Raw genomic sequence first — 18,362 nt, 5'->3', positions numbered from 1 at the left:
AACTAGCCGGAACAGGTTTTTTACTTACAAAATAAATGCTCGCAATGCGAATGCGGAAAAAGAAAAAAAAAGCGCAAGTAACACCCGCGATGTAGTAGTAGTAGTAGTAGTATTTTTATTTTTCGGCAGAATTGCAGTACATATAGGATTCACTTCGTGATTACATCTGCTGAGGTTCCCGAGGCAAAAGGCGTCATATGGCGCCTGACATGGCCTCGTGACCTTCACGTGCGCAGCGCGGCAGCGTACAGTGGCAGTAGATTCTAGATGGCGATAAACAGAACTGTCTGACATCAGTTTTACAGATCAAACGCGACAAGTTTCGAAAAGGAAAATATAATGGACAGCCAAAAAAAAACATATATATATATAAGTAATACAGGCAAGGCAGTATATCTGCACGAAAAAACGGACAACCAACAATACAATTGCACATTTTCTTTGACAACATCTACAGGAAGCATAAATAAATAGGGTTTGGTTTGCACAGGTGATAAGCGTATGGATTAGTAACAAGACTGCAAGTGAAAGCGAGACGTGGTTCCGTGTTAATTTGCGATATCAGCCGAATCGTTTTGGTTGCCTTTTTTGCTTCTTTCTTACAAGTGTGCCTTTTGCACTTCGAAACTGTGAACAACGCCCTCATGGCATAGTTTGGTGGCCATACTTGGTGTTACTGTGCGGCATTTCGCAATAGTACTTCTTTCACTCGCCTTTTAAAGGAGTATCGTGTTTTGCTCTCAGATGCGATGGTAACTATTTCTGGAAATGTGTTTAGTAATAATGGTAGCTGATAATCTATTGATTGTTCTTCGTACCAAGTTCTAGCCCCTTGTTTCACGTATTTTTCATCTCTCAAAGCATAACCACAGTCTGGTCGTTTGTATCTGTTAACAAAGCTTGTTCCATGGGATTTTATCTTAAGATACAGGTAATTCGCCATGCTTTGCTGGTAAACGTTCGTAATAGGCAAAATTTTATATTTAGGAAAAAGTGGGAACGCATGTTCATATCGCGATTTGTTTTCCATAAACCGAATGCATTTCTTTTGCAGAACATGCAGTTTTTCAAGATTGCTCTTACCTGCGCTGCCCCACACTAAAATGCAGTAGTATAAACGGGAGAAGGTCATCGCGTAATAGAGTTTCTGTTTAAATCATGCCGGAAGAATAAGCCTTAACTTGCTGAGGAGGCCAATAATTCTTGAAGCATTTATGCGCAGTTTTGATACATGTTGTGCCCAGCTCATGTGTTCATGGAAAAAATACACTCCCAAGAATTTTTGCACATCCACTCTATTTATATGAAGGTCCTGAAAAGGGAACTTTACACTACTGTCTATTGCCTTATTCCTCACTCTAAATATTACGTAACTGGTTTTTTATACGTTAAGGGTTAATTGTTTGATGATAACCAGGTTTCAAGAACTCGAAGCCACTCATTTGGCATATTCATTACATTCAAAAGATCGCCTCCACTAAAAAATACATTTGTATCATCTGCGTACAAGATAATATTTGGCGTCTGGGGTATCATCACAATATCATTTATGTACACAAGGAACAGTAAAGGTCCTAAAATTGAACCCTGTGGCACGCCGTATTTTATAATTTGCAGACGATTTGATGGTCCCAAATCCTACGTAGTGGAGACAATTCTGCAAATAACTCTTGATTAAACGAAGCGCACTGCCACGAATACCATATCTTTCAAGTTTATGGAAAAGAATGTCATGTTTTATGGAGTCGAAGGCCTTTTTGAAGTCTGAGAACATGCCTACAGTGTAAAGTCTATGTTCGATGTTAGAAATTATTTTTTCTTTTATGTTAACAAAGCAGATTCAACCGATTTACCTTTCTGGAACCGTATTGACTGTAATAAATCCCGTGTATTTAGCTACTCATTTGGTTTTGTCCGAATACGTTTTTCCGGACAGCTGACGAAACACGTGTAGGTTTCTCGACCTTCCCGAAAAACGCTTCCTGAGCGTCGCCATATTGCTTGCTCCGGGAGTGCTGCGCATGTGGCAGGTAGCTCAAGCACTTCGTACGCGTTCTCGCAACAGGCAAAAAAAAAAAAAGCACGCCTTTTTGCACCTAAGTGTGAACACAACAAGCGTATACCATCTGTTCAAAATTACGCTATCAAGGCATATTAAAAAGAAACGATGAACAATACGCGAATGCAGTACGTTTCTGCAGTGGCATCGAGCATGCGGACAGGAAGTGAACTGTCGCCGTATGTCTGCTAATTAACTAGCATCAACCACTAAGCTTTTTAGAGAACAATTAACTATTCCGCTATTTCTTTCGGTATAATTCTCCTAGCACGCCTGTTTTCCGAGATAGTTGGCCCCACATTTTACAGCCTCGGCAACGCGTATGAGACAGTGGGACGTTTTTTAAGGCTGCGATTTGGACGAGTTGCTAATTATTCATCGTGAAAAACAGATGTTTTCGGACGTGCCGTCTTCCCGCGCTGTTTTTCACAATGAACGCCTTTTCCCAGTGTGACGAAGCTCTTGCGTTACTTTCCTTAAACGAATCAAATAGACGCCGCACTCAACACCCCTATCACACCAAGAAGGAGTTTAGCGCCTGTCGTCACCTTCATGCATGCGTAATTAGGCGGTTTGAGTTGCAAATTCCTCCCAAGGTTTAAACTCAAACATGCGCGACAACTCAGGCGATCAAAATGTCTTCTTATTTATTGTAGATGGGAATTGGACTCCTCCCTTATTTTTAGAATAGATATAAGCATGAAATTTTCCAGTACTAGTAAAACAGAAGACTGGGCTATAGTTGGTTTGCCATAATTAAGGAGCAGGCTTGTCCGCTCAGCGCTTGTCAGCGCTTATCCCTTCTTTCTAACTGTGTTTTTCTGGTGCGCTGCTCCTTAATTATGTACCACCAAAATCACACTATGGTCATGTATTGCACGTCAGGCCAGAAAAGCCACTCCACAAATAACTTCTGCCGGTAACTTCGCTGAGCGACGAACAATCCAGAGACGCATTTGGCCTGGCCAATCTTTTTGAGTCGCCATTATTTTTTTTTTATGGACGCCCCACAGTGGGTCAGTGGTGGCGTAAATACACAGGGTGATTAGACATAAAGCAGCCCTTAGTCACTTAAATTACATTTAGCACAGCACCGGAGGGGACTAATATCCAGTTTAGAGCGCACCGCATACCGGTACTGCACGCAACGTAAGATGAGCTCAGCACCAGGCCAGGGTAAAGGTTATGTCCATTAGAAAACCTGTGGGTACCCGGCAGCACTGGGGATCGAACCCGACACCACCCGCATGCGTGGCGGATGCTCAAACCACTGGATGTCACGGGACGTTTGGTGGGACGTATTCCTACTTCCAAAATGTGGACGTTTTTTTAATAATAATAATAATAATAATAATAATAATAATAATAATAATAATAATAATAATAATAATAATAATAATAATAATAATAATAATAATAATAATAATAATTGGTTTTGGGGGAAAGGAAATGGCGCAGTATCTGTCTCATATATCGTTGGACACCTGAACCACGCCGTAAGCGAAGGGATAAAGGAGGGAGTGAAAGAAGAAAGGAAGAAGAGGTGCCGTAGTGGAGGGCTCCGGAATAATTTCGACCACCTTGGGATCTTTAACGTGCACTGACATCGCACAGCACACGGGCACCTTAGCGTTTTTCCTCCATAAAAACGCAGCAGCCGCGGTCGGGTTCGAGCCCGGGAACTCCGGATCAGTAGTCGAGCGCCCTAACCACTGAGCCACCGCGGCGGGTGACTTTTTTTTTTTTTGCGGGCGTATTTTTTCCAATGACATTTTATCCGGGGACGTTTATTTCCGGAGCCCGCATAGCCTATGTGCCAAAACAGCTTCGGTGTGCTACTCGTTCTTTGTTTATTTTTTTAAATCCTGAAAGTTCCATGACTTGCACATGCTCCATTCATTCCACGTGCTTTGATGCATGCAGCCGGGGCGCATGTTTCTCGCCTTGCATTGCTCATTCCAGAGCTGCACTCAACCAGACAGAAAACAAAAGGCCCGCTGCGGTGAGCGCAGAAAAGTTATGACGCTCGCTGTTTGCTTTTCTCCGTGTGTACGGAGGGCTCTCATTGACAGTGTAGCCAAATGGGCCAGGAGAACATCGCGGAAAGCAAGGCGGCAGGGAATCACCGCATCATCCTTATTTATCTCGTAAAGCCGTGCAATGCCTGCTTTTTGGGCAAGCAAGGCCAAACAATATATCTCAAATGACTTCTCCTAAAAAAGAATTCAAATATAATTGAAAATAACTATGAGCTGTATTTCTTACATAGGATTACAATTTCGTCACAAAGGCAATTGAATTCCTCGACAGTTGATTTCGATCTAAAATAGTGCATCGTATTAGTTTCATGCCTTCCTGCTCTAGGAAATGTTTCGGCTTAGAGAAGGTTGAAAAGTCGTTTCGGTAGTTCACGCTTTACAAAAACAAGGAGTAATTGCTTGCAAAAATTATTTTTCAAATGTAAATAATATTACACTAATAGCCAGTCTCGAAAAGCAATTCATAACTGATTGCTTCGAAAAATAACTTTTGCAATTTAGCTGCTACCATGCCTACTTTCGGGCTTTCAGCGTTAACCTAGCTGACGCAAGTACAAGTAACCACTCGTGAAATAGGTATACCTGATTAGACTTTTGAATATTAGTGTAATTTTAAACCAGTTGTTGCTATCTAGAAAGCAGTGCGCTCTGTTTATTAGACTAACTGCATGATGGTGATAGGACTGTGTTTTTTTTTTTAACGACGACTTAAGTACAAACTAGATACGCCTAGAAATTATATTCACAAGTTTTAGCTGCAAATAGACAAATACAGGTAATTAAATTTCAGAGTAGGATGCTTACAAGTGCAAATTATCTGAAAAGTAGACTTAGGAAAAATGCAGCGTGTACTTAAGCAAGATTAAAAGTTGGGCTGGTTGGTGCATGCACTGTTGTCCGGCGGCGGCCACAGCATCAGCACCAGCTGCGCTGTTCCTGCCACTAGCATCGTCGTTTCCCGCCTGCCCCTTCTTTGTCTCCTGCTGCCCTGTTCCTGACACTAGCTTGTACTGTCTCTCCACCAGAAAGGCTGGTGAGTCACGGCTAAGGCGACGGCCACTCTCATTTCCGGAACGACTTAACGCACATAACAACCCTCAGACTCCAAGTGCATGGGGTCAGGCATGAAATCGAGGGATGGCAGATTCCAACAGCAGAGGAGTGTGTATGCATTTTGGGCGTGGCGTAGAAAACGCCGAAGCGAGGCTGTTGAAAAATTTATTAGCAAGTTTTCCAAGAAACGCTTGGTTTCCAAGCAGCTGCACAGACAGATGTATTTTTGGTACTGAAAGCGGTGCTAAGGGATTCTCGGTGAATAATCCTGAGACCACTGTCATTGCTTCTCTGTTCAGAGTAAAGCCTTCCACCGGCGTACACTCCGGTTTACATCTACAAACGAGCAAAAGTATCATCGGTGTGCGAAACCTGCATCATTAACCTCACCACTGGGTCGGCTGAGGTCATTAACATCGGGCGAAATTAAGAGATGCGATCGAACTCGTTGTACTTGACCCTCAGTCTTGAACCTGACAACCAAGGCTGATATATCCTGCGTGAATGTACTCCCTCCCCCTCTCCCCTAAAATGCACTTATCTTTACGACACTCTTGAGAATTAGTCGGAAGGGAAGCTAGTGATTCATATGGAGAGAGTGAGTCTCCTTTTGTTGGCTTTGAGTGCAATAGCTAGACGAAAAGTATTGAAAGGTCAGGGGGAAGGAATCCCTGTCGGCTGGCGGTCAAGGCAAGACGAGTCATGACAAGCATTTAGAGGACAAAAGGAAGTGATCACAAAGCCAGGGTGCGGTGGAAGCGCTAAGGATTCGAGGAAGTCTTTCAAAAGTCCTCCTCCCTCTCTCTGTTAAGAAGTCGTGGTGGTGGTTGGTGCCAGGAATCTTTCTGTGAAGGGCGCACTGGTCCCGGATTATGTTCGCCCATGAGTGGCATCACAATTGGGGACGAGGGGAGTGTAAGCAAGGTGCGGTAGGGGTAAAGTGGTCGTCATCGCTGTGGAATAAGAATTCCCGCAGGTCTTTTGCCTTTGTTTGGTACAGGAAATGAGGGAAGTTCATCCTTTTCGCCTACCGACTACTACCCATCCTTTCGTTCTGCCGTTCAGTCCACTCGTCATTCGTCAATCCATTTCGGCTCCGCCCACTATTGTGAAGAATGCGGTGGCGCCCCCGTCGCTCCGTTTTCGCGCGCTTTTGGGGTTCGTCCGCATGTTAAAAAGGGGCTCAGGGCAGCCAGGCCAGCAGTGCGGTCTCGTCTGCCCCCTAGGACGCACCTTCCTGCAAAGTAGCGCACCGGGTTCGCCACTTGTTTCTAGGCCGGTCACCTCTACGCGGCAGACAACGTATCGGCGGCCGGGGTCATTCGTCTTTCGGCAGCGAGAGATGACCGCGTCGATCACAGCACCGACACTCCGCTGCTGCTGGTTCGCCGCCGCTCTGTTCCTGCTTGCCTTCTGCCTGGGTGCCGCCGCGCCAGCCGGCAACGCCAGCAGTCCGAGTCCTGTGTTTAACTCGTCCTACGTTGACAACCATGCATTTGCTGGGATTTCCATGGGGCCACAGCACAGCCGACGATACGGGAGAGTTCTCTCCCCCGGGGAGTCAGTCGCCATCGCTTCCGACGCCATCCGAGGAGGCCGACACGGGACACGGCAGAAGGTTCACGTAAGTCAACCGACAAACCTCGTACGAGTTCTGAACTTCGCGCTCGTCGTTTTCTGTAGTTTTACAGGCGCTGTCTGCTGAGAAGCCACGTAAGGTGGCGAAGCAGTGAGGGCAGCTAGGACTGCGGTGGAACGCGTAAAGAACGAAGCTTGTTCGAAGCGCAGGGAATGACTGCCAGCATGTAGTACGGATGTGCGAGGAATCACCGAGTTGTGCCCTGAATTTGTTGCGAGCAGTAATTTAGGCCTAGCACAAGTCCACCTTTCTCGGGCAAAAATTTTGAAAATTTTAAGACGCTCTAATGGAAATATTGAAGGTAATGGTTCATTCCTCTGATATGTAGCCGCTTCTTCCTTTTAACGAGTTTCTATCGATCGGATCGAGCAGTTAAGACTGCCATAGAAAACCAATGGGGAACGGTTTTGACGACAGTAAAAACGTGAACAGGAAAAAAAAAAAAATACGAGGCTTCCGTCGGGTCATCTGCCGATATATTGATTGTTGTAGTGAAAGCTTACATTACATGAAAAAAATTGCGTTCATAAACGCTTTTCCGCGCAAAACTGTTTTTATCCACAATTGCTGAGTATATCTTTCCCTGCGCGGACAAGCTGAGAAGGCACGAGAATGGTAGAAAGGTGCCCGCGTGAAGCGGGCTTGCGCTGTCTCAACATTTAGAACAGCGCCTTGTTAGCGGAGAGAAAGTTGTAACGGAAATAGTACTACTTGCAGTTCTCAATGGTATGTTTAACGCTTCTTCGGTAAATTTTCACAAGACAGAAGGCCGCACGTGACGCTATTGTAATGATAGCTAGGATGCGCGCGCCATTGGTACCCATATTCCCGCAGCTTGTATGGAGTCTGTTTATGCGCAATTTTTACGCCATCTTTGCTCTGTTGGGTCCTTAGAGAAAGGTACCGCGTTTGCGGGAGTCTTGAGGAGGAACCTCAGGAGCGAAAGCGTCTCGGAGTTTTTTTTTTTTTTCTATGCAGCCACAGTCGGATACTACTTAAAGAACCCAGCGGCTTTTCCCTGTCAAAGGTCCCCCTTTCAGCCACTGGCGTCGGCGATTATCATGACCCTGCTAGGGTAACAAAGCAGGGAGTGGCAGAAGGAAGGGGATAATCCCTTCCCCCTATGCTCGGGGATAGACCCCTTTCTCCATTGTGGCGCCGCTCTCTGCATTGTCACGCTAGCAGGGTCATGATAATCGCCGACGCCAGTGGCGGAAAGGGGGACCTTTGCCGGGGAAGAGCCCGACTATGGCATGCGGCACGCGTTGTAACTGGACCCTAAAGCGATTTTTTCCTGCCTTTGAGGTCGCTTGTGTGCTACTGGCAAATTATGCGCTTCGCAACCGGCGTATTGCGTCCAGCGTGGTACCATACCTGCGGATTCTCTCGATTTTTTCGTAAAATGCACGAATTTTGACCATTCTTACGATTTTACGAATCTTGCCTGAAATCTCACGGAAAATAACTTTTATTGGCGCACGCCATCATAGCGGCCTTAGTGCAGGGCTGCGTTGTAAATCTGCACACCGGTCTAACAAACCGTTTCTCACCGCGGAGACTGCACCGCAAGTCTTGTATTTCTTGTTCGCGTGTGCATGCCCTACACACATTTGTCGCCGGTTAAAGTGCGCACGCTAACGATGTCGTACCTACGCGACTCGCAGGTACGTCACCGACGGCATCACTTCCGGAGCCATCATCACCACTTCCACGGGCCTCACCACGATTCTCCCGGCCACGAGCCCTCGCCAGCCCACCAGTTCGACACGCACCTCTTCAGAGCCGTCGGTATCCTTGACGCCAATACGTGCGTCTCGAAGTTCGTCTGCGAGATCGTCGCGCGGCGGGGAGCGCACAGCTTCATCGGCTCGACGGTCGGCGACATCTTCAAGGGTCTGTCCCGAGCGCCGCACGGTAGCCCTGCTCATAGCCTCTGGCGAGCTGCCGCCATCGGCAAGCGTGGTTGGTTGCCAGTGTGTGGCAACGTCTACCCCGAATGCTCATCCCCAATCTCTACCTTCCTGTCGATTGCAAACGTGCTTGGAGGGTTTCTTTAAAGGCCGCCGGTACCAGTTCCCTTCTGATTAGAGCCCTGTACATGGCGTGTACATATAAGTTGCGTACGAATGATTTCTTATGGTACATAGTTGTGTTTTGAGGGGTTCTTTAGAGGCCGCCGGTACCAATTCCATTGGGATTAGAGCCCTGTACATAGCGTGTACATAGAAGTTGCGTACGAATGATTTCTTATGGTACATAGTTGTGTTTTGAGGGGTTCTTTAGAGGCCGCCGGTACCTATTCCCTTGTGATTAGAGCCCTGTACATAGCGTGTACATAGAAGTTGCGTACGAATGATTTCTTATGGTACATAGTTGTGTTTTGAGGGGTTCTTTAGAGGCCGCCGGTACCAATTCCCTTGTGATTAGACCCTTTACATAGCGTGTACATAGAAGTTGCGTACAAATGATTTCTTATGGTACATAGTTGTGTTTTGAGGGTTTCTTTAGAGGCCGCCGGTACCAATTCCCTTGTGATTAGAGCCCTGTACTTAGCGTGTACATATAAGTTGCGTACGAATGATTTCTTATTGTACATAGCTGTGTAAAATGGTGCTGTTCCGTTGATCATGCTTCAGCGGCTAGTCAGGAGGCAATAAAATTTGTGTGCCCACAATGAACCTGGCCGTTTCTTTGTCGGACTCGGGGCAGTCAGGAGGTACTACTTCTGCTGCCCACTTCTGAGTAGATTGTTATTGCGGTTCGCCAGTTAACCGTCTGACTATCACGCAGGATGCCACGTGAGCGGTTATAATGAAATAAAAGTACAGCATGTGCTACAGCCGGCCAAGTCTTCAGCTAGCGTGCGCGGCGGCTGCTTTTACGGCGCTTTGCGACGAAGAAAACTTGCGGAAAGGTAAGGGCATAGACTGTGCTCAGATTTGATACTATCGAAAGTTTGCTCCATCAAAAGCTCCAGGAGCACGGAAGACGTGGCCGTCATGCGCGCTAGCTAAGGTTCGGCCGGCTGTACCTTACTTGCCCAGCAAAAGGCTGCTGCCGTCTGCGGCGACTATCTAGCGAAGCCACGGAAACCAAGGAGCATTGGAGATTTTTTAAAAATTTGTGGTGTTGATAATTAATGAATATATATTGCTTAAAGATTAGAAAAGCCGAAGAAAAAACAACCACATGCCGGCGGTGGGAACCGAACCCAGGACTTACGAATCGAGAATTGACAAGGGAAGGAGTTTTTTTTCCCTGCACTGGATGGATGGAAGATAGAAGCGTCCCGTTTGAAACGGGGTGGTGGCAGTTGCCACCATGCTCGGCTTTTTTTCTTTATTTTTGTTTAACTGTGTCATAATTTACTATTAAAATTCGCATTTTCTTTAAATACGTTTTCAGTCCTACACATCTAAGCTGATGTCACCTGCCGCTCGCTCTGTGCTCTTGTTCGTGCTCTGAACCTGAGCCGCAAATGACTCCCCAGTGGGAGTCATACGATACAGAGGAAGGATCTTTTAATCTGTTTTTTTTTCTTCATAATGCACGTTTACGGCTATAGTCTGCTATAGCAGGTTAGGTACCTGCTTTGGTGCGGGGTTTCCGGCTCGCAAGAGCGTCAGCTCCCACACAGACTTCACTTTTCGATAATGGCTTAGAACGCTTATTGAGCCAATAACATGAGCCCGTGCTCTCCTGTCATCATCAGCCTGACTACGCCCACTGCAGGACAAAAGCCTCTCTCATATCTCTCCAGTTAACCCTGTCATGTGCCAGCCTTATAAAGATTTAAATCTCATCCGCACACCTAACTTAATTTCTGCCGCCCCTTGCTACGCTTGTCTACACTTAAATACAGTCTGCTCCAGCCGAATAGAGATGGCTTCACCATTATTCACCGCGATTGCAGGGAAATGTTTCACGTACACAGACTCCAGCGTTCTTATTTGGTTCAAGCCAACTGCCAGGCGATAACCTCAGGATCGGGAGAGCTAATCTTCTCTTGTCTATACCACCGTTTAGCAGCGGCTGGACTCTCCTTCTCTGCATGCATGTCAAACGTTGTGATACAGTCGCCCACTACATCTCCGCCTTTTATACGCAATCCTGCACATGCGACGCGGGGTTCGAGGGATACGGCGTGCGGCGGCGCAGCTGTGGGGTCTCTCGATCTGGTTACCATGGTATCGGCGCATGCGCACTACTGCTCATCCGCGATACATCACGCTCGACTTTGAGGGTGGAGCGGGCGAGCGGCCGCGACGAAGCGCACGCCGCAATTCAGGACCGGCGTACAGAATTCCTCCACAAAAATGTAGTCCGTTGTCAAAACTTGTCACCTGAAGAAGCTAATCACGAGAAAAAGTTAAGCTCTAGAATTGTGATACCTGGCTTGTTTAACGAAGTTGTTCAACATTAAAAGCCGATTTTCGTTTAGTTTTGCGACTGTCTAGCGGAGTAATGCAGCACGCCGCGGACCATGGTCCAATGTTAGCAACTGCTGTTTCGTAGCGAGAGCTACCCGTCTAGCATTTCGCGGTACATGAAAGAGGAAAGTTGTGCGCATGCGCCGTTGCCATGGCAACCGAAGAAGAGCAAAGTGAATGTGAGCGAAGCTGCACTGCATACTTAATTTGTATCTGACTATGGTTGCGGGAAGACGGCAGCGACACGCGCGCCGAGAGCAGACACGGATGGTACTCGCGGACGCCAGCAGCATTTCAAGATGAAGTGCGCGTTCACGCACGTGGTATGTGTACGCAGAGTACGAAGTCAGTGGCCGTTTCTTACCTCATTTCAGCACGTACACCATCGCGTCTGGCTGCCTTGACAAAAAAAAAAAAGTCTGAAGCGCGCATTTCAGGCCCTCTTTCTGTCGGAGCACCACAGTCGGACAATTTTTGCGGAAAGTTTTCTTCTCTACAATTATGCGGAAGACACTAATGCATCAATGACCACGCGGTGTTCGACTACGACAGCTAAATAATTGTAATATTTTTCTGTTTCGGTTTCAACAGCCGAACTATGACTGTGACGTCAGTGCGTGCTTACAGGTCACGTGAGGCAAAAAGAAACTGCAGATGACCCAGCTCTTCAGACAGGCTGCCTTTAGCGTTGTAGTTAATTAAAACGACGAAGCAGAGACCTAAAAGTTCGCAGTCTTTTTTTTACTTACCTTACTTACCTTTTACTTACCGCAGCGGGGGCCTAGTCGTGTGAGCATCCGCCTCGCATCCAGGAGGTACGGGGTTCGATCTCCTGTGCCGCCGGGTACCCACAGACGATACAATGGGTACAATCTTTCTCCTTTTCTGGTGCTTGGGTTCTTTAGGGTGGAATGCCTGGGAAACGGGTCTTTGACCCCACCTTGTGCAATGGCACCCTTTGGCCGCAGATGCCCTTGCGCCATAGAAATTCACAATCGTCATCCTTACATATTTTTCTTTTACCCCTTTGCTTCCCCGGTGCCACAGATGCTATTATCGGCTGCGGAGGTATCTCCACATAGCCGTAAACCTCAGTAGACTCCGAATTTAGTGTGCATCCGACGGCTACTGCTGCAAGCACTGCACATGATGAACCGGGCTGGAAACTTTTTCTTACACCGTACCTGTACGGTCAAGTGGCTGCTGAAAAATGTTGCCCTCTGGGAATGTCCAAACTCCCCAGGGAGGGCACTAAATATAATTTATAAAGAACCGTGGGCGACCCTGAGCTCCAGCTCCGCCTCGTCCGACTGGCTGAAGAGGCCACTAAAACACAACCCCAGCCAGCATCTAATGCGGTGCCTCCTGCCTCCTCGGCCTAGTGACGAGGGGGTGGGGAAATGCCATTTCTGTTGGATAATAAAGTTCTTTCCTCCTGTGCTCAGGGGAAGTTCACAATTCATGCCAGACAAGACCACTGCTCACCAATAGTGTTTAGAAGAAATCATTGGGGTCTCAGGTTTTCAATGCAAATCTGATTATGCTGCTGCTGAAGAAACACAAAAGCAAAAGGTCAGCCACAGTGCTACTGCAGTCGTTTTGTGTTCCTTGTTGCCCGTTTTATCTGGCCGCCTCAAATTTTCATCCTTTTTGAGCACCAAATCTAGAGGGAACGTATTCATTTTTATCTCGTCTTTGACTGCACAAACCCACTCTATACACAACAATATGCTAAAGGCGCTGGGCCACACAACTAAGAGCACAGATTTCGGCTGGAGACATCTGACGAAGATGTACGCCTTCCACCGATCCCTCTCTCCGGCAGTAGCACCGTACGTGCAACTTGTGAATAACAAATCAGCTTCTCCGCTAAGCAGTACTCCCGCAAGATGGCAGTCAAGCTGACCCCTATCACACCGAGTAATTTTCCGCCTTTTTAAAACGGACAAAACATTGCCTTCGTGACGTTAATTATATTGAGTTTAATAGCGGAAAAGCAACTAAGGCTATATATATATATATATATATATATATATATATATATATATATATATATATATATATATATATACCTTCATGATGGAAACAAGACGCGAGTGTACAGTCTGTGTCACCCTTGTGTAGAGCGCTCGATCAGTCTGCACGAAACCATAGAAAGTAAAATTAAGCAGCAGCCGATGGCTTTCGGGTAAAGTGCTGGCGCTAACATGGTTTGTAGCTTTATGCGGCTGCATTTGCTATCAAGTGTTGCCGGCGGAACCTAGTAGCTATGACGAGGTGTCCTCCTGTTTGTAGGGCAGTGCGCTGCTCGAGCGCTCTACACAAGGGTGATGCAGACTGTACATACGCACTATGTACTGAGACCTCATTTGGGTGACGAGTTATGCTATTAATGCCTGGACAGAAATGCGATGTGGCTCATGTTCTCTGTCTGAGAAAGGCCGCATGAAATCAGAGGCAGAGTATGAATGTTGCGTAAACGGTGGCTGTCACAAGCTTCCATGTGCATCCCAAGTTTCCCTATTTTCTTCCCGCTAGACTACTGCCCATTTTAGTTTGTAATCAAGAGAAGCTGACATAGTTATCGAACGTGCAATTCAATCACACCAGTATGCACAAAGCCACTCAAAAGAGTAATGGAATGGTGCAAGTAACTTCTGGCGTGCATATTCCTTATTCGTCACAGCTAAGCTTTACTCTGCCAGATGAGAACAAATTGGCAAACAAAGGAGCCAGTATGGTGCGAGAGTTCAAAAGTAAGGCCAGAGCAGGCGGAGCTTGTAATAGAAATTGTCAAACTTTAATGACCATCACATACGACCTGAATGTATTTGGATTTCATTGCTGGCAGGACCCACACACACATACACAGAGAAGAAATGGCAGCTTTGACATGTACACCAGGAAAAAACAGACTTAATTGGTATGGAGTAAAACTGGCAGGCAGCAGAAGAAAAGTAGGACATAGTATAACAGTTAAAAAACAAACACACCTTGTACTCTTCAGTGAACATGACAAATAACATCCAAAGCTAGCAGTACGACAAAAAGATACTTCAGAAGAAACCACGGCCGAATAAAACTGCCCACAATCTAGTTGTCCATAGTCACAAAGACTGCAGTAGTTGTATTGCAATGAGAAACTCCGACCATTTCTGCAGCAAGTGCAGTGCATGTTCACAGCAGCAAAGCTCAAAGGCAACTGTTAAGAATAATGCTTGCCTTGTTTTCAAGCAGTTCTCGCATGAAAACAATGTGTGAAAAAACTCCCCCTGAAAAAAATGCCTCAAAATTTAGAGCTCATAACAATGTTTCCTGGTATCACATTACCCTGACAAACATATCAGACCCTTTTATGGGTTTTTTTTAAACCAACAAAAGTGTCCATCAAAACTTGCCACATTTCCCTGGCAACATTTTGCAGTGAGAAGTTTTACGTGGCCTGAAAATCACTTCTAAGAGACAGTGAAGTATTACTGCATGTTTTTCCCCTTATTGTGGGCCACAGAAAAACGCAAGGTGCTAGTTTTTGCCCTTATTGCAAGGTGGTGTTGCATTAAATGAGTATAAAGTGCTCTGCACAACGATTTCGCTAAATCTCATGCCGACAGCTACCGGCAGGCTTTGCTTTTCTTACTGCGACATGGTAAAGGCAGTTGGTTGCAGCACCGCTCAAAATGCCAAAGTGAGGACAGTAAAACATAGAATTTTTATACAGGGAACACTTAACTAATAGCTCCAAGTTGTACATGCAGTATCTACTTGCACATCATCAGCAGCGACAAAAACAAACCGCATTTTCATCAATGCTTTTGCGCCACGTACTGCAATTGTTTTACCATCCTTGACGTGAGTATCGAAGGTAGAGGTCCCGTACAATGCTTGTCATTGAAAGACAGAAAAAGATAAAACAGCTCTGGGAAAAGTACAAGCAAACCATGACTGAAAGCGAACAGTGCAAAAGTTATGTCATGCAGAAAATATCCGAGATAGCCACTACAAGTATTACAACTTACCAGCAGTCAACATTTCATAACCAAAAAGTGGATGTGGATAAAAATACTGGGAAGTTCACAAAAAATGGTTCACGTTACTTCTTCCCAGCAATACTCAGTTGCGTCGTCAAAACTATGGCCTTAACCAGAAAGATAAATCCACTACCACCCAGAGCTCACTGTATTTAATAATAAAGAGGCACCCGACATTCAAAAACAGAAAATGATGCAAGTGGTGTAGTTATCGCAACCACCAAAGCCCGCTTTGATATTAATACTAATGTGGAAACCTGACGGCTACAATACCTGAAAAACAAAATTGCAAAATTCAAGCAGCCATGTGTGGCATGAAATCGTGGTGGTGTGCTACAGCTATGTTTACAACATGCTGATAACACAAGTGTGGATGAAATGACAAAACACAGGTCATAGCAGGTTTTGAGAGAGAAAGATGAGAGTAGTGCAAAACTGAGCTTTAAATATATTATGTGAAAGCAAAGAATGCCACATAGCCATTAGAAAAGAATACAAGCCAGTGGGTGCCCATCTTCAAAAGGAAAGAGAAAAGACAACAGTAATCGGAACTAGAGGCAGCAAAGGACAACAAGATTGAAGCACAAACAAAATCAGGTTTCCTGAACAGTGCATTATGAACATGACTTGTATCACAACCTCAATATGACTGCACAACAAAAAAATGCAACCATTCAAATCAAAACTGACAATATGGCACCATGGGGCACGAAACAATGAAGCATGTACACATGGGAATCTGTGTGCTGTGAAATCTTCAAAGATACACCTTTTCTTATCCCACTTTGAATGCATGCGTGAATCAACACTGACACACACATACACACCACTAATGCCTGCCAAATGAACGAGTGCTATGGCTAAGAACATTTTGCTTTATTTCACATGACAGCAGGAACCATAGAATCACAGGGCCAATACATTAAAAAATTCGAAGGCTTTCTTACATTGACAACACCAAATTCGCTGCATTAAAAGTCACTGAAAACAAATTTACTGAAACACAAATTGGACAGCTGAATAAGGAGCAGTTAGCCAGCCATCAAAGGCAGAAAGCCAAACGATGCATCTATGGCTAAGTTGCATTACTTTCCGATATGCTACAACTTTGCTGTCACAGGCAAACATGTTGCACTGTGTGCATATCCTAGTGCGAGTGTAAATGTGGTTCTGCGCAAGAAGAATTGTGAACTTCGTAGTGAACAGAGAGAAAGAGAGAGGCAAAACAGTGCGCCTTCATTCAGCGAAGCACTTTTGCCCCAAAGTGAACTGCTTTGACAATCTACTGCTCTTCGATGTTATTACCATGCCTTATTTCCCGTCACAAACCATTCTCTCATCATGTTCGAGAAAAAGGACAGCAAAAACATACTCAAGCATGCTCCACTCGCTGCACAACAAACCCAGATCTTCTTACAGCTCACCAGTGGCAAAAATAGAGCTCAATCTAGAGGCATCCTCATTTATAGCTTTTCCACATAAACATCATGTCTTGCGTATACTCCATGTGCAATGATTGTGCTGCTCCAGCAACAGGTCTCTTGCCAGACGCTTGCACCGGAGAAAAAGAAGAAACTTCAAGCACTAGTCACATACCATTCACCTTATCGCATTTGCCACAACAAGACACAGCCATGAGAGTGAGGTGAACTTACAATATCCATCCTCCCTGTACTTTAGCACCAGACAAGCTGCTTCTCAAAAGAGCTTGAAAAAAAAAAAGAAATGAACACGACTGTTTTCCCTCAAGTTTTTTATTCACGAGTAAAAAAAAAAAGAAGCTGCCAGCAGGGTTGGCTTTCGTTCCAGGTCCACAGTAGAGGAAAACAAAAATATGATGAAACTGAGGAAAGAGACAGAAAAAAAGAGAAGGAAATGAATCTGTGATGCTGCTTTTCTGCAGCCAGCAGAGGCATGTGCATGCCGTTGTTTGTGCTTCATGGAACACCTCAACCCTCCCCAATTCACTGGGCTAGTAGCGCACCCCCTTCCTGCTGAAGGGCATGGCCATTGCTGCTTCTTGTTCTCTTTTCACGACACCCCAGCAAAAGCAAAAGCAGTGCTCCCCCCTTCAGAAGTGTGGTGGTGGTGGTGTGGTTTGGGGTTTCATTAACCAGCCTGAGGCATGTGCTAGCATGGCTGTGGGGGAGGGGGGGGGGGGGGGGTGCACCTGCCACTAGGTGTCTGCAAAAACAGCCCTTATCCAGGGCAAAGGAGATCGTTTTGTACAGCTGCTGCTACAGCTGGAACAGTTTCTGTTCTCGCCTCAGTACTTTGCACTCGCACGCGAAGAAGCTTCTGACCGTGGTGCTCATGAGATGTTGGCCCAACGAAGAAAGGCTGGCAGGTCCCGCACAGGGACATTGTGTGTGAGGGCCTTTACGCACAGGTTCCGGTCCTCTGTTATGAGAACTGCCTCACGATACAGCTTCACTGGTGCATCTGTCAAAAACAAAGGGGGTAGAATGTCTTGGTAAGTACACAGGCAGCTTGCTAATTTAAGCAGGAAGCTTGAACTTTGGCTCTACTGAATGCATGCTGTCTTATTCGTGGTGACAAACTAAATTGAGCAGACCGTAGAGCTACATCTTACACCAGTTTACTTATTTTTTATTTTTCAGAGATGATAGGAGTTTGAGATCGAAATGAACAAAACATAGACAGACAGTTCTAGCACTTTCAGATTCTTAAATTTTCAGCAATTTTTTTCACAATGAAATAAGGGCCTCCGCCAGAAAGTTTAATTTTTCCTTCTGTGTACAACAAATTCCTTCCAAATGTCAATGTTTGTGCATTCCCACCAGGTTGAGAAACCATTGTTTGAATATGAGTTAAAGTTATACTGAAAGAAACCGGACAGAATGACCAGGGCAGCTTTCGTAATAGGCACCAATAAATTATGAGACGTATAACCATTCAGTGCTTCACCTCCTTGACAATAGCCAATTGTTCGTTCTGTACTCATCAAATCCTTTTAACTGATGTGAGAACCGAATCCGACTTCCCAAAATTGCTGCAACTGCTTACTGAAAAACAGCTAAATGAAAGTGCCAAAACATTCCTTTTGTGTGCGACCCTCTTCTATTGCTATGGCTCCCCACTGGAACTAAGCAA

The 18,362-nt window shown here is 45.6% G+C and overlaps 1 protein-coding gene across 4 annotated transcripts in view; it reads right to left on the bottom strand.

Annotated features, from left to right (window-relative positions):
- Window positions 1-13,998: 13,998 nt before the first annotated feature.
- Window positions 13,999-18,362, bottom strand: part of LOC144120943 (telomerase-binding protein EST1A-like) — an 89,820-nt gene continuing 85,456 nt past the window's right edge. For 2 of the 4 annotated variants that reach the window (XM_077653766.1, XM_077653768.1), the window contains exon 19: window positions 13,999-17,690. In XM_077653766.1, the coding sequence (XP_077509892.1) occupies window positions 17,560-17,690 (131 nt within the window). In that variant the 3' untranslated portion in view covers window positions 13,999-17,559. The remainder of the gene's footprint in view (window positions 17,691-18,362) is intronic. The other 2 variants (XM_077653769.1, XM_077653767.1) reach the window with 2 other exon arrangements.

This window comes from Amblyomma americanum, chromosome 2, assembly GCF_052857255.1.
Source record: "Amblyomma americanum isolate KBUSLIRL-KWMA chromosome 2, ASM5285725v1, whole genome shotgun sequence".
In the NCBI taxonomy this organism is placed as follows: domain Eukaryota; kingdom Metazoa; phylum Arthropoda; class Arachnida; order Ixodida; family Ixodidae; genus Amblyomma; species Amblyomma americanum.
Note: the sequence above shows the minus strand (reverse complement) of the source record. Positions and strands in the feature narration are given on the sequence as shown.